At 49.0% G+C, this 14,701-nt stretch overlaps 1 protein-coding gene and 2 long non-coding RNA genes across 3 annotated transcripts; 2 read left to right on the forward strand and 1 right to left on the reverse strand.

Annotated features, from left to right (window-relative positions):
* Positions 1-185: 185 nt before the first annotated feature.
* On the forward strand, positions 186-2,657 carry LOC125302470. Its single transcript, XR_007194913.1, has 3 exons — positions 186-311; positions 1,742-1,956; positions 2,570-2,657. It is a non-coding gene; the product is annotated as an uncharacterized LOC125302470 (long non-coding RNA).
* A 192-nt stretch (positions 2,658-2,849) lies between these two features.
* mon1bb (MON1 secretory trafficking family member Bb) lies at positions 2,850-8,461 on the forward strand. Its single transcript, XM_048256027.1, has 4 exons — positions 2,850-3,170; positions 5,060-5,856; positions 7,561-7,710; positions 7,968-8,461. Exons 1-4 carry the CDS (start codon positions 2,882-2,884, stop codon positions 8,193-8,195), a joined length of 1,464 nt encoding a protein of 487 aa, XP_048111984.1. The 5' UTR covers positions 2,850-2,881; the 3' UTR covers positions 8,196-8,461.
* Positions 8,462-12,386: 3,925 nt separating this feature from the next.
* LOC125301994 lies at positions 12,387-14,635 on the reverse strand. Its single transcript, XR_007194820.1, has 2 exons — positions 14,108-14,635; positions 12,387-14,072 (listed from the first exon to the last, which is right to left on the reverse strand). It is a non-coding gene; the product is annotated as an uncharacterized LOC125301994 (long non-coding RNA).
* Positions 14,636-14,701: the final 66 nt, after the last annotated feature.

The raw sequence follows: 14,701 nt of genomic DNA on the forward strand, positions 1-14,701 counted from the left end.
TTTATTTGAAGGTGTTGCATCGGTATTTGAATACCATTACCTCGCCAAAAATGCATAGGGTTGTGTGAACACACCCCTGGTGATGTAGGCGGGATATATACATCAACTCTTCTCTCATTGGTGTATTGCACACCGTACCACTGCAACGATTGGTTAAGTAAATCTGTCACTATTGGGATTCCGGATGTTTCAGTCCGGGTGCTAAATTTGTTTTCGTGTTTCCTCCTCAGTGGCTAGCAGGAACCGGTGGATAAAGTGAATAGTCATGATTCTCGAACTGTAATTACAATGGGGTCTCATGAAAAAATATTGTAAGTACAGCCTGTCTAAATGTTTTCTTTCTAAGTATATCCCTCACTTTCGACTTTAATACGGGTGTACTCATTGGCGAAGTGTTATCCTAGCAAGCTAATTAAAGCGTCAAGAATGATGCTAGCTAGCGAGCTATGGCAAGCTATCTGACGCTAAACTGCTACTTGGTAGAATTAACATTCGAATGAATAAGTTAACTAAAAGTAACGATAGCTACAGATATTTGCGATATCTTTTGCGATATGATTTGTTTCCAAAGGCCTTTTAAAAGATAGCTGTCATTGACGTACGCCTGTGTAAGTTAGCTTAGCTTTTGCTTAGAATGATCTGCCAAAGCCAGGGTTCTCCAGACTTAACGCAGGCAAGAGCATGAGTTATTAACGTCAACTTCTCCAGATCCGTTTTTTCTGGCGTGTATGCGGTAACGTTATCTCGCCATTTGACAGGTTTTAATCTATTTTAGGAACTCCGTTGCCCTACCTACTCTATTGCTGTATGTACACATAGACGTGAAATCTAAATGTAAAGTTATGCCTTGTGACTTGAGACAATGTTGCAAAGGGAGCTTATTAGCGAACAGCGGAGTTGCATATGTTAAGATTAGCTGCTACACAGTGGCTTAGCGTTACGTGTGGGATCTTGTCAGATTTCACAATAAACTGATCTGATACTGTCAACAAGGCTTGTACTAGTTCCAGCGAAACTTCTATGTGCCCGTCGCAGGAAGGTGAGAGGGGTGTTTCATAGCTCTCAGCCGTTTTGGCAACCTGTGCTGTTCTGTGTACAGCCAGTCGCTTGACATACTGTGTCGCCAGCATTATTTGGATAAACTGCATGTGACACGGAAACCAGGGGGTTAAAGTAACACCAAAGATCCTTTAGAACACAAGCTTTATCAACCGTCTCTGGTAACACTATGGGTGCGTTCGTGAATTGCCACTCCAATCGCTCCGAGCACACTTAATCGTAAATTCGGAATTATCCTGTTTATTCAGAGCGTGTCAGATTGAATTTATGCAACAGCTATGTACTTTGGCTCATTTTTATGAGCAACTACTTTCGGCATTCTTTTAAATAAACGTTGATGATGTACGGTCAGTATGCGAAGGCAAGATGAACGCACCTGTCATTCCCAGATGACTGGTCCTGCCTGTGCATTGTGTATCTTTGATGTTTGGGTCTGAGCACCCCCGTCACTCACATGAAAAGACGCCAAAAGATGTCAGTTGGATGTTAGGCACTCTAACACGGTTTTGTCGGTGTCAGCTAGGCTGTTTGTCTAGCCAGCTAGGTGGTGTTTGCAATGTTTTAGAAAAACGCCCCATAATGTTGCTTGCACAAACAATTAATAAATGTGAATGTAGTGCACTTCTCAAGGAGCCCTGATGACCACCACAAAGCCAAGTCTGAAATTGCGGTTTCCCCCCAGAGCCTGAGATGTTGAGATGGAGCAGGACAATGCAGGGAGCGGGAACTCTGAGGATGTGCGGAGCAGCGAGACTTCCCCTGTGACCTGCGCGGCAGACACCAACCCTCTCCCCTGCGCTGCAGACACCAACCCTCTCCCTTGCGCTGCAGACACCAACCCTCTCCCTTGCGCTGCAGACACCAACCCTCTCCCCTCTGAAGCTCAACCAAGCACCAGTGAGCATGTTTACATACATACAGAGCTTTATGTGCATAACGTTTCTAACTTTAGCACAAGCAGGCTTACCGTAAGCATCAGGTCTAAACTCAGCTTTGACAGGAAGAGTTATGATCAGTGGACCAGGTTATTGCCCTGTTAGGAAAGCTCTTCCATGTGTGTGTGCTTCTGGGGCTCTGGATGCTAATGTGTGACATTAACACCTTACTGTGTGTGTTTTGCTGTGAAGAGCAAGAGCTCAGCGACGCTCCTTTGTTAGAAAACCACATCCAGTCAGAGGAGACTGAGTCACACCCGGATGGGCATGTGGAGGCGGGTTGCCCTGGCGTCTCCACAGTAACGGACGGCTCTGCCAGGAGCCAGGATGAGCTGTCTCCGCTCCTGGCGCCCAGTGGCCCGAGCGACCGTCCATGCCCGGCTGGCGGCGAGGGCCCTGCGCACGTGCCCCCTGTGCTGCTCTCGGACTCGGCGTCTGGCGTGGATGGGCGGAACTTCGGCCCGAGGGATTGCGTGGAGGCCATGCTGGCCTTTACTGAACACTTCATTCTACCCCACTGTCCTGGGTTATGCTGGTGACCCTGACTGTGTTTTCTGGTCTGTGTGTTTATGAAGGCTGTGAAGAGCAAGAGCTCAGCGACGCTCCTTTGTTAGAAAACCACATCCAGTCAGAGGAGACTGAGTCACACCCGGATGGGCATGTGGAGGCAGGATGAGCTGTCCTGGCGGGACTCCACCCCAATAGGGGGTGGACTTGCTCTGCCAGGGAGCCAGGGATGAGCTGTCGGAGCAGGACTGCCCCGGCCCTGAGCGGCGAGCCCACTGGCCTTGCGCTGGACCCTGGGCCCTGTGCACCGGCCCCCTGTGCTGCTTCCCTGACGCGCCTGGCTGGATGGGCTGAAGACCTCGGCGAAGTTCGTGGAGGCCATGCTGGCGCGCAGCAAGCTGGAGGAGCAGGGGCTGGGCACCAAGGGGGGCACGCCACCACTGGCCGAGACGGGCTCGCCACTTCCCCCGGGGTCACACCGCGACGAGGACGTGACTGCCGACGCCTGGCGCGCACACAGGAAGCACGTGTTTGTGCTGAGCGAGGCGGGGAAGCCCATCTACTCGCGCTACGGCAGCGAGGAGGCCCTCTCCTCCACCATGGGCGTCATGATGGCGCTCGTCTCCTTCGTCCAGAGCGGCGACAACACCATCCGCTCCGTCTACTCAGGTAACCGCTCCTGAGAGAGCGCTAACGGTCTACTCAGGTAATCACTCCTGAGAGAGAGGCTAATGGTCTACTCAGGTAACCACTCCTGTTAGAGAGCTAACTGCACTCTGTCTACTCAGGTAACCACTCCTGTTAGAGAGCTAACTGCACTCTGTCTACTCAGGTAACCACTCCTGAGAGAGCGCTAACTGCACTCTGTCTACTCAGGTAACCACTCCTGAGAGAGCGCTAACGGTCTACTCAGGTAACCACTTCTGTTAGAGAGCTAACTGCACTCCGTCTACTCAGGTAACCACTCCTGTTAGAGAGCTAACTGCACTCCGTCTACTCAGGTAACCACTCCTGAGAGAGCGCTAACGGTCTACTCAGGTAACCACTCCAGAGAGAGTGCTAACCGTCTGTTAAAGGAGAAATCCGGCCGATTTTTACATGGATCTTGATCGCTAGACGTCGCTGAGAACTGTCGATAGGAAAAACGACAAAATCGGTGCTGCTGAACTGGAGTAGCTGCAGCTAATTGCCAGTGCTCCCAGTGAGCTACAATGCTAGGTCTGGGTACAACTTCTTCAGATTTGATGAGTTGAAAACACATTGGTTTGTCATGTTCATGTTGCACAGAACTTTTAATGACATTTTGAGTCTGTTAAGAGGAAAAAAAAAGTCACCTCCAGTTCGGTAGCAGCTGTTAGCAGCAGCTACTCCAGTTCGGTAGCAGTGGTTAGCTGCAGCTACTTCAGTTCGGTAGCAGCGGTTAGCTGCAGCTACTTCAGTTCGGTAGCAGCGGCTACTTCAGTTTGGTAGCAGCGGTTAGCTGCAGCTACTTCAGTTCGGTAGCAGCGGTTAGCTGCAGCTACTTCAGTTCGGTAGCAGCGGTTAGCTGCAGCTACTTCAGTTTGGTAGCAGCGGTTAGCTGCAGCTACTTTAGTTCGGTAGCAGCAGTTAGCTGCAGCTACTTCAGTTCGGTAGCAGCGGTTAGCTGCAGCTACTCCAGCAGCGTTTTTGGTAATTTTTCTCCCTATCGACAGTACTCGGCGACGTCTAGCGATCGAGATCCATGTAAGAATCGGCCGTATTTCTCCTTTAACTAGCGTCTACTCAGGTAGCCACACCTGGCTAAGACCTAATGGTCTGTTCACTAACGTATACTCAGGTAGTCTCACCTGTCAGAGTGCTAACGGTCTGATCACTAGCAACCACTGAGGTAGCTGTAGTCTCACCTGTCGGAGTGCTAACGGTCTGATCACTAGCAACCACTGAGGTAGCCACACCGTCAGAAAGGCAGCTTGTCTGTTCACTAGCGTCACATATCAGGGATGGATGTCTTCTCCTGCCACGGCACTGGCCTTAAACAGATCTGATGACTGTTCTATTATAAGATCAGGCAAATATCTGTCTGTTTTTATAATGGGAGCAGATGATCCCATGAAGATGGCAACAAAAATAGCTTTTTCATAATACAATAGCATTGTTTGTCTTGTCTAAAGCAGCTGACATTTCTGGTCACTTAAGACTGAGTGATGCTGTCATAGATTAGTTTAGTTTATTAAGTTTATTTCTTACAGGGATCATGTACAGAATGCATTAATCAAATATAGGGCAAAGATGCTTTGTGCCAGATTTGATCGCTAGCTAATCGTCATCTGCAGTCCCTGGGCAGGTGTTGGCCTAACACAGTGCCTCTGCTGCACTGTACACACACACACACACACACACACTGGGCAGGTGTTGGCCTAACACAGCCTCTCTACTGCACTGCACACACACACACACACACACACACACACACACTCTGGGCAGGTGGTGGCTTAACACAGCCTCTCTGCTGCACTGTGTGATGAAAGCGTCTGCTAAATGACTAAATGTGAATGTAATTAACCTCCTCCCCCCAGACCAGCACATGGTGGTGTTCATGCAGCAGGGTCCGCTGGTCCTGGTCTCTGTGTCCAGCAGCGGTCAGTCGGAGCAGCAGCTGCGTCAGGAGCTGCGCTACGTCTACAACCAGATCGTGAGCATGCTGACGCAGGCCAGCATCGAGCGCATCTTCCAGCACAAGAAGAACTACGACCTGCGGCGCCTGCTGGCCGGCTCCGAGAAGATCCTGGACGCTCTGCTGGACCTGCTGGACCGCGAGCCGAGCTTCATGCTGTCGGCGGTGCGCTGCGTGCCGCTGCCATGCTCGCTGCGCGACTCCCTCGGCCAGACGCTGCAGAAGGCCATCACACCCAACCTGGTCTTCTCCATCCTCATCGCCCACCAGCAGCTCGTCACCATCGTGCAGGAGAAGACGGTGATCGAGGACGCGCGCCTCGAGCCCTCCGACCTGCACCTGCTGCTCAACCTCGTCGGCGCCTCGTCCGCCTTCCAGGCCGGCGAGATCTGGACGCCGATCTGCCTGCCCTGCTTCAACCCCGACTGCTACTTCTACGCCTACATCTCGTACCTGGACCCGCCGGACTGCACCGTGTGCCTGCTGCTGCTCTCCACCGACAAGGAGGCCTTCTACGCCGTGGCCGAGTGCAAGCGCAAGATCGAGGAGGCCATGCTGGCCCAGAATGCACTGGCGGCCATCGCCAAGGCCCACTCCTACAGCGTCAGCCAGGTCGGCGTCTCTGACCTCCGACACTTCATGTACAAGCCGTTCGACGTGCCCGACAACCACCGTCAACTCACGCAGTTCACAAGGTGCGCTCCCTAGCCTGTGTGTGTGTGTTATGTTTGTGTGTGTGTTGCACATGATGTGCATTGTAGATCAAAGAAAATAGCTGACCTTGGAGTGGATCCAGTATTGTGTGTGTGTGTGTGTGTGTGTGTGTGTGTGTGTGTGTTATATGAAGCAAAGCAAATAGCAGGTTACACTGGAGTGAATCCTGTATTGTCAGGAGGTGTGTGTTTGTGTTTGTGCGTGTTTGTGGTCTGAATGGGACCATATTTGGGCACATGATGTGCATTGTAGATCAAAGCAAATAGCAGCTGACATTGGAGTGTGTGTGTGTGTGTTTGTGTGTGTTATATGAAGCAAAACAAATAGCAGGTGACACTGGAGTAGATCCAGTATTAGCAGGATGTGTGTGTGTGTGTGTGTGTGTGTGTGTGTGTGTGTGTGTGTTGTATTCCAAGGAAATGAATGGTCTGAATGGGACCATATTGGGGCTTGATCAGCACTAAATGTGATCAGCACTAAATCAGTGTCAGAATTAGAACCCTCTGGGAACACATCTGTTTGTGTGATGCTGAAGATGCTTTAATAGGGAGCTTTCCACCCTGTCTGACTGCTGTAGCTAAATCTGTAAAGTTTAGAACAGTTGAATATGCAGGATTTCCACCCTGTCTGACTGCTGTAGCTAAATCTGTAAAGTTTAGAACAGTTGGATAAGCAGGATTTCCACCCTGTCTGACTGCTGTAAATTTGTAAAGTTTAGAACAGTTGGATACGCAGGATTTCCACCCTGTCTGACTGCTGTTGGATAAGCAGGATTTTCTCTGGCATGTTCAGATGGTTTCTCTTGTCACGTGACCTAACTGTCAACCCTCTGTTGACGACTGTCACCCGCTCATGCATGTGATGAATTGTCACCCATGGCAACCGCGTGTCACATGCAAGCTCTGAGTGATCGATTCTCACCCCTCCGTGTGGACATATTGGAGTGAAAGGCCTGTGTGTGTGTGTGTGTGTGTGTGTGTGTGTGTGTGTGTGTGTGTGTGTGTGTGTGTCCACTCCGAGCCCCGCTGGGTAGCAGGAGAAATTGGAAACCCATGATTCCGTGGGCTGGCCTGGCCAGAGCATCAGATACAGTTGCTCGCAGATAATGATTTCCGATACTTTCCCATTTTTATGAGCGACATTCAGCTGCCTATTTGGCTGCCCAGTGTTTCTGAAACGACCTGATTACGCGGAGAAGCGCTGACCACCGCACGCTGAGCACCGCACGCTGACCACTGCGTTCCCCAGCAGACACGTCTAATCCACCCATGCCGGTGTTCCCCTCGCAATCACAAGTGTGTGTGTGCGTGTGTGTGCGTGTGCGTGCGTGTGTGTGATACTTTTGCTGAGGTCAGAGCCCCAGCCGCGGTTACAGGAACTACTGCTCTGAATAACCTCTTAACCTCCCTCCCTCTCCCTCTCTCACTCTCTCTCTCTCCCTCCCTCCCTCCTCCCTCCCTCCCTCTCTCTCCCTGCCTCTCTCTCTTCCTCTCTCCGCCCCCCCCTCTCTCTCTCCCTCTCGCTCTCCCTCCCTCTCTCCCTCCCTCTCCCCCTCCCTCCCTCCCTCCCTCTCTCTCCCTGCCTCTCTCCCCCCTTCTCTCTCTCTCTCTCTCCTCTCTCTCTCCCCCTCTCTCTCTCTCTCTCTCTCTCTCTCTCTCTCTCTCTCTCTCTCTCTCTCTCTCTCTCTAGCCCAGAGATGGAGTGCCCATTACAATCTCTGGGGCAGAAGCGGGGCGTCTGTTGGATCTGTACCGGGACCTGCACAGCCGCATCCACAGCTCCTCACGGCCTCTCAAACTCATATACCACGTGGCAGAGAGAGAGACGCTGCTCGCCTGGGTACGTACACACACACACACACACACACACACACACACACACACACACACACACACTCTCTTTCTCACACTCACACGCTCATTCAGCACCACTTACCCTGAGCTCCTGAGCCTGACTCCTGAGACACACCCGCTCCTAAATCTGTTGGATAAATAAAATGTGCTTCCTGTGGACATCCAAATTTGTAACTAATTAGGTGTGTTACTTATGTGATGTGTGTGCGTGTGTGTGTGTGTGTGTGTTTGTGTGGTCCTCAGGTGACTAGTAAGTTTGAGCTGTACACCTGCTTCAGTCCCCTGGTGACGAAGGCGTCGGCCATCAACGCCATCACCAAGCTGCTGCGCTGGATCAAGAAGGAGGAGGATCGCCTCTTCATCCGTTACCCGCCCAAGTACTCGACCACCCCCAACCCCAGCCGCAGCGCACGCAAGGCCGCCGCCGACCAGCACGACACCACCGACAACGGCTTCCTCTCGCTACTCTAGCGCCCCCTAGTGGACCGAGCCGGACTGGTCCGGACTGAGGCGGGTCGCCTGTTGGGGGCTGGGCGCCGTCATGTCTTCCTGAGCCTCTGTGCTCCGACCGCTGAGTCTTACTGACACCTGAGTCAGACCTCTCAGGTGGACCCTAGTGACCTACAGCTCGCTCTCTGTCAATTCTCCCTCTCTCTCTCTCTCTCTCTCAATTCTCTCTATCTCTCTCTCTCTCAATTCTCCCTATCTCTCTTTATCTCTCTCTCTCTCAATTCTCCCTCCCTCTCTCTCTCAATTCTCTCTCTCTCTCTCTCTCTCAACTCTCCCTATCTCTCTTTATCTCTCTCTCTCTCTCTCAATTCTCCCTATCTCTCTTCATCTCTCTCTCTCTCAATTCTCCCTCTCTCTCTTCATCTCTCTCTCTCTCTCTCTCTCTCTCTCTCTCTCTCTCTCTCTGTCAATTCTCCCTATTTCTCTTCATCTCTCTTTCTCTCTCTGTCAATTCTTCCAATCTCTCTCTTCATCCATTATTCCCTATCTCCATGCCTTGTTCTTTCTGTCTGTTCATCTCTCTCTCCCCCTCTTATCTCTGGACTCGCTGTCTCTTCATCTCCAAGTTCTCTCTCTCTCCCTCTCTCTCTCTCCCTTTTTCCCACCTCAGTTTGTAGTTGCTGGAGTTGTTTTCAGCAGAATCTCATTTGAAATCGTTTTAGATTGGGAGAAGGAACGTTTTTATAGGACTCCAGAGTGAACTATGAGAAGAGAAGCTTCTGTGTTTTTAATCCTGATTTTATGACTTCTTTCAGCAGGAGCTTGTGAGTAATATAATAGAATCTTGTCTGTAAATGATAATGATTTTTGTGTGGGGGCGGGAGGGTCGAGGGTCTGATGCTACCCCCCTCCCTCGTCTGAGAGCCCCTGGTGGGGGGGGTTGGGGATTGACATGTTGGTGGCGTTAGCTGAAACTTTGTGGCACTGCCTAGAATCGACGACTTCCTTCCCCAAGGACTTGCAGAGCCCCGGACGCTTCATTTGATTGACATGCTCAGAGTAGAGTGCACACTATGACCTGCATGTTCTCTCAGTCTGTCTGGCTCCCAACAACGTGTGTCTGTGTGTGTGTGTGTGTGTGTCCTGAGTCTGATCATGTAATGGGAGTTTGACAAAGCTGTGTCTGACTAGTGGTACAGGTAAAGCCAGATTTATGTGTGTGTTTGCACCCTAAAAGATACACACACACACACACACACACACACACACACACACACACACACACACACTAAATGACACACAACAGCCTAAATGACTGCTGCTCGCTGGGCAGTGTGTGTGTGTTTACAGAGAGAGCGGCTGTTTCAGGCTGCAGTGTGTGTGTGTTTGTTTGAGGAGTGGGGTCCAGCACCTCAGGTTGCACTGATGGCTTCCTCCCCAATTCTTTAAAGATCAGAACGGATCAGGTCTCCTCTCTAGTACATAAACTATCAGATACCTGATCACATCTCCTCTCTAGTACATAAACCACAGATAACTGATCAGATCTCACAGCCAGGCTGCATTTCCACACACACACTCACACATACACTCACATCAGGCTGCATCTCCACTCTAATACATAAACTAGAGATAACGCATCACACCTCTCAGCTGCATCTCCACACACACACACACTTTCTCCCTCACATCAGGCTGCATCTCCACACACACCCCTCACATCAGGCTGCATCTCCACACACATCCCTCACATCAGGCTGCATCTCCACTCTAATCTGCATCTCACCCAGCAGCTGCTCGGCTTCGCTTTTCCTTATCAACCACTTCACTTCCTGGTTACGGCTGATGGAGTCTTGTTCACTACGCCTGATGGAGTCTTGCTCACTACGCCTGATGGAGTCTTGCTCACTTCTGCTTGCGAGACGCAGCGACTTTGGGTCACTACACCAGCAGTAGAGGGTTTCTGCTTGTGTGTGTGTGTGTCAGATGGATTGAGAGTTGAATCATTTCTGCAAAGACATTTGACACCTGAAGGAGTGGCAGGCAACAACCCCTCTGAATGCAGAGGTGATTACGACGGACTGACTGACCGACCTTCACCACTTTCTGTCGGAGGAGGTCTGCCGGCTCCTCTCTGTGTCTCTTTTTTAACTTAGAAGTCTAATATATGGATGTGAGCTACTGTAAAAAAAATAAAATCTCCCAGGATACCCACATCACTTCCTCAATGAGCATGCTCTGTCAATCAGTATAGGTGGTAAAGAATCTCAGCCAATCAGTATAGGTGGGGGTGGGTAAAGAATCAGTATAGGTGAGCAAAAGCCCAAGGTGAGCTTTACACATGCAGAAACTCACACATGGTTAAGATCACACATCATGGGGCTGTGTTGCCAGGTAGGTTAACATCACACATCATGGGGCTGCGTTGCCAGGTAGGTTAAAGGAGAATTCCGGTGTGATCTTGACCTAAAGTGTATTGAAACATGATACCGAGTGTAAACGTATGTCTCATAGCCCATCTCGACTTGTCCCCTGCACTCCAAAATCTGGCGCTAGTTAGCCGATGCTACCAACAGCTTTTTCAATAGTGGTGCTTCGGCATCGGGCTAGCCATGCAAATAAATCACTGTTTTACACCCATTTACGAGGCTCAATGTATCCATGCATTTCCACTGAATTATTTTTGGAATCTGATCCCTTATCATACCTGTTCATTCTTACTCGTCGCTCGACTTATCGTGACTAAATTCAAGATGGCTGCAAACGCTAAACTTTGTGAAGATACTGTCTGTATAAATCGTCTTGTAAGTAAACTGCCAGTGCTTTTTCAAAGTTATCAATGCCGAAGCACCACCACTATTGAAAAAGCTTTTGGTAGCATCGGCTAACTAGCGCCAGATTTTGGAGTGCAGGGGACAAGTCGAGATGGGCTATGAGACATACGTTCACACTCGGTATCATGTTCTAATACACTTTAGGTCAATATCACACCGGAATTCTCCTTTAAGATCACACATCATGGGACTGTGTTGCCAGGTAGGTTAAGATCACACATCATGGGGCTGTGTTGCCAAGTTAAGATCACACATCATGGGGGTGTGCTGCCAGTGGGGTATACTACGAAGCACGTTAGACATATCTAGGCTATGTAGACATATTGAGGCTTGACAAAGCCTTGACTCAGGGGTATACGTTAAGTGATACTATGATTGCAGTTACGTGATATATTTGTCAAACTAGGCTTTTAGCTCAGATCTGTGCGCGTTCTCGGTGTTGGGATGACTTTGGCCAATCGTGTAACGTGGAGACGCACAAGACCGCCTCTATTTAAAAACAATTACTTCCGCATTCATGAGCAATAGCTTAATTTACACTGCGGTCATTTTTTGTGTCTAACCTATAACATCAAATAAATCAATTGTCATCAGTTGTATGGTATGCACGTCCATAGTGGGATATTTGCACGCACAGCACTATTAAAGCGCATTCGAGATCCAAAATGTTAGTAGAGGCGGAGCTCCACCTGTAAGATATATGACAGAATCCTACACGTGTGAGAACTTCGTTTTTAAGACAATTGATTGGTCAGTGGGCGGTAGATTACACGATTTGAGCTATAATTTAGCACATAACCTCCTTCCGACCAGGTTTGGTTGACAGCATAAGTTACCATGGTGAAATAGCGACACTAAAACAGATCCACTTTCGTGTCACAGCATAGCCTGGCTTTGAGCGCAACATACCTCGCTAACCCACTAATCGAGATTCGTAGTACACCCCACAGGTAGGTTAAGATTACACATCATGGAGCTGTGTTGCCAGGTAGGTTAAGATCACACATTATGGGGCTGTGTTGCCAGGTTAAGATCACACATCATGAGGCTGTGTTGCCAGGTTAAGATCACACATCATGAGGCTGTTTTGCCAGGTAGGTTAAGATCACACATCATGGGGCTGTGTTGCCAGGTAGGTTAAGATCACACATCATGGGGCTGTGTTGCCAGGTTAAAATTGGTTAAGATCAGGATGAACTGATGTTGTGCTAACGGACACAGATGGACACAGCACACACGTTTTAGTGAAAGTAAGCCTCACACAGCTGTTTTATTGTCCCATGGGATAAAATACTGCTTTAGAGGTTTCTTGTTTGTTTGTCTTCCTGAATCCCCAGGAGCCGTGTCTCAGCTCTGAGCAGTCTGTGTGTGTGTGTGTGTGTGTGTGTGTGTGCGGCACGGGCTCACTAAAGGCAGCGCTTCAGCGCTTCACACCTTACAAAACATCACAGACTGCTTTCATCTCTCTAGGACTCTTAAATAACACATCATAGCAGGGGCCACACACTTTAAATACAAATCAAATTGTACAGGTTTTTTGCATTACTTCATTTACACTGGTTTTTAAAAATACACATGTACAAGGGGGCTGAATTCTCTGGACACATGCATAACCTTCATATAGTATATATAAATGCAGTCGTACACACCCACGTAAACTTCAAAAACTCCAGTCATCGTCTGTGATTTGACCAATTTCTTCCTGGCAAAGGTATGAGATCAAGATGACTTCTAAACAAAGAGGTCCGTCTCTGGACGCAAGGAGATGCTCTGTTGCTGCTGTGTGTGTGTGTGTGTGTGTGTCTCAGACGTAAAGGTAGCCTCAATGGTTTCAGTGCAGGACATCTTTGTCACACACTACAAAGTACACACATTTCAAAAGCTTTCAGCAGAGAGCGGGGTGTCGGGGGCCAAAAAAAAAATAGTAACGGAGTACGAGCATCCAACCAATCACTTTCAGAAACTCATCCTATCCCTGTCGTGCAACCACATGTGCAGACTCCATATTTTGGGAGAGGAGGGGCTGTGGAGAGAACCCTCAAGTGAAGAGGTGGATTGGGAGAATGAGAGTCGGCCAGTCACTAAAGACTACAGTAAAGGAGCAGGTCACCTTTTGGGAGTCACTGAAGACGAGGTTCCCTCTACAGTAAAGGACGCCACCTTTTGGGAAATAAGCTTATGTGCTGTCTACCCTAGAGTTAGATTAGAGGACACATATCCTTCTCTTCTTTGTGAGCGCAATAACTCAGTCTGACACCATTAGCATAGCGTAGCATAACTCACTGGAAGTGGGTTAGGCCAGGTAGCCTTTCAGCCATAGGCTAACTGTAGGCTAACTGGTTATTGCACTCATAGAGAAGAGAAGGATATACTGTATATCCTCTTGTCTATCTCTAGGGTAGATGGCAAATAAGTTATTGACTCTTAACTTTAAGATGATGTCCCTCACTAGTTAAGTCACTGACTATCTTTAAAGTGATGTCCCCCGACTAGTTAAGTCACTGACTATCTTTAAAGTGATGTCCCCCGACTAGTTAAGTCATTAACTATCTTTAAAGTGATGTCCCCGACTAGTTAAGTCATTAACTATCTTTACGCAGTGGCCCCCCTGTAGTAAAGACTCTAACTCTGTATTTAAGGGGCGTTACCCGGTCAATATGAGAACTGAAGATTTGTTGTGATCTTGAGAACATTCACAAGTGACACTTTGTGTCAACATAACTTAGCACAAGCACAGCAGTTCATGTACAATCCATAAAAAAACAATATAGGAAACATAATTGTTTAACATGTGAAGACGAACATGTACAGATGGCAAGTACTGCAGTATTTAAAGAACAAATACAATCTAAAACACGCTCCAAGGTCGGTCGGCCCATAAATTAGAAGGAAATATATATACACCTGTCGTTCCATGACAGGTCGGTTCAAAGTCTTTTAAAATGGGCAGAACCGTTCTACCCTATGGTTCCAGAGAGATCCGGCGTGACGGTGTGTCGCCGCTGTTGGAACGTCTCTGGCCTTTAAGTTGCTCCACCTCACCTGTGGTGACGCTCCACCTCACCTGTGGTTGCGCTGTGTGGAGACGCTCCATCTCACCTGTGGTTGCGCTGTGTGGAGACGCTCCATCTCACCTGTGGTTGCGCTGTGTGGAGACGCTCCACCTCACCTGTGGTTGCGCTGTGTGGAGACGCTCCACCTCACCTGTGGTTGCGCTGTGGTGACGCTCCACCTCACCTGTGGTTTGGGTCCTTTAGCTTATTTAGTTGTTTATTTATTTATTCTTCTAGTCACTCGTTCCTCTCAAGCGTCACATGGACTGCCATTGGTCAGTGTTTCCTCTGAGTGGACTGAGTCCCTCGCATCTGGATTTCACTCGGAAAATCTCCGTCTCTGAGTTCTTACATTCTAGAGGAGAACGCACGCTGTGCACACACGCCATTCTGGGGATGCAGGGAACACACACCATAGCTACACACACACACACACACACACACACACACACACACACACACACACACACCCCTGCTGCTACATAGGCAATTTCGGGGCAGCGGTTAACACACACACACAGCTCCCAACAAGTGAGCTTATAGTCGTCATAGAGATGCTCCACTGATGCATTCTCACTACCAGATATTCTATATATATATATATATATATATATATATATATATATATATATATATATAT

Source organism: Alosa alosa, chromosome 10 (assembly GCF_017589495.1).
Source record: "Alosa alosa isolate M-15738 ecotype Scorff River chromosome 10, AALO_Geno_1.1, whole genome shotgun sequence".
Classification (NCBI taxonomy): domain Eukaryota; kingdom Metazoa; phylum Chordata; class Actinopteri; order Clupeiformes; family Clupeidae; genus Alosa; species Alosa alosa.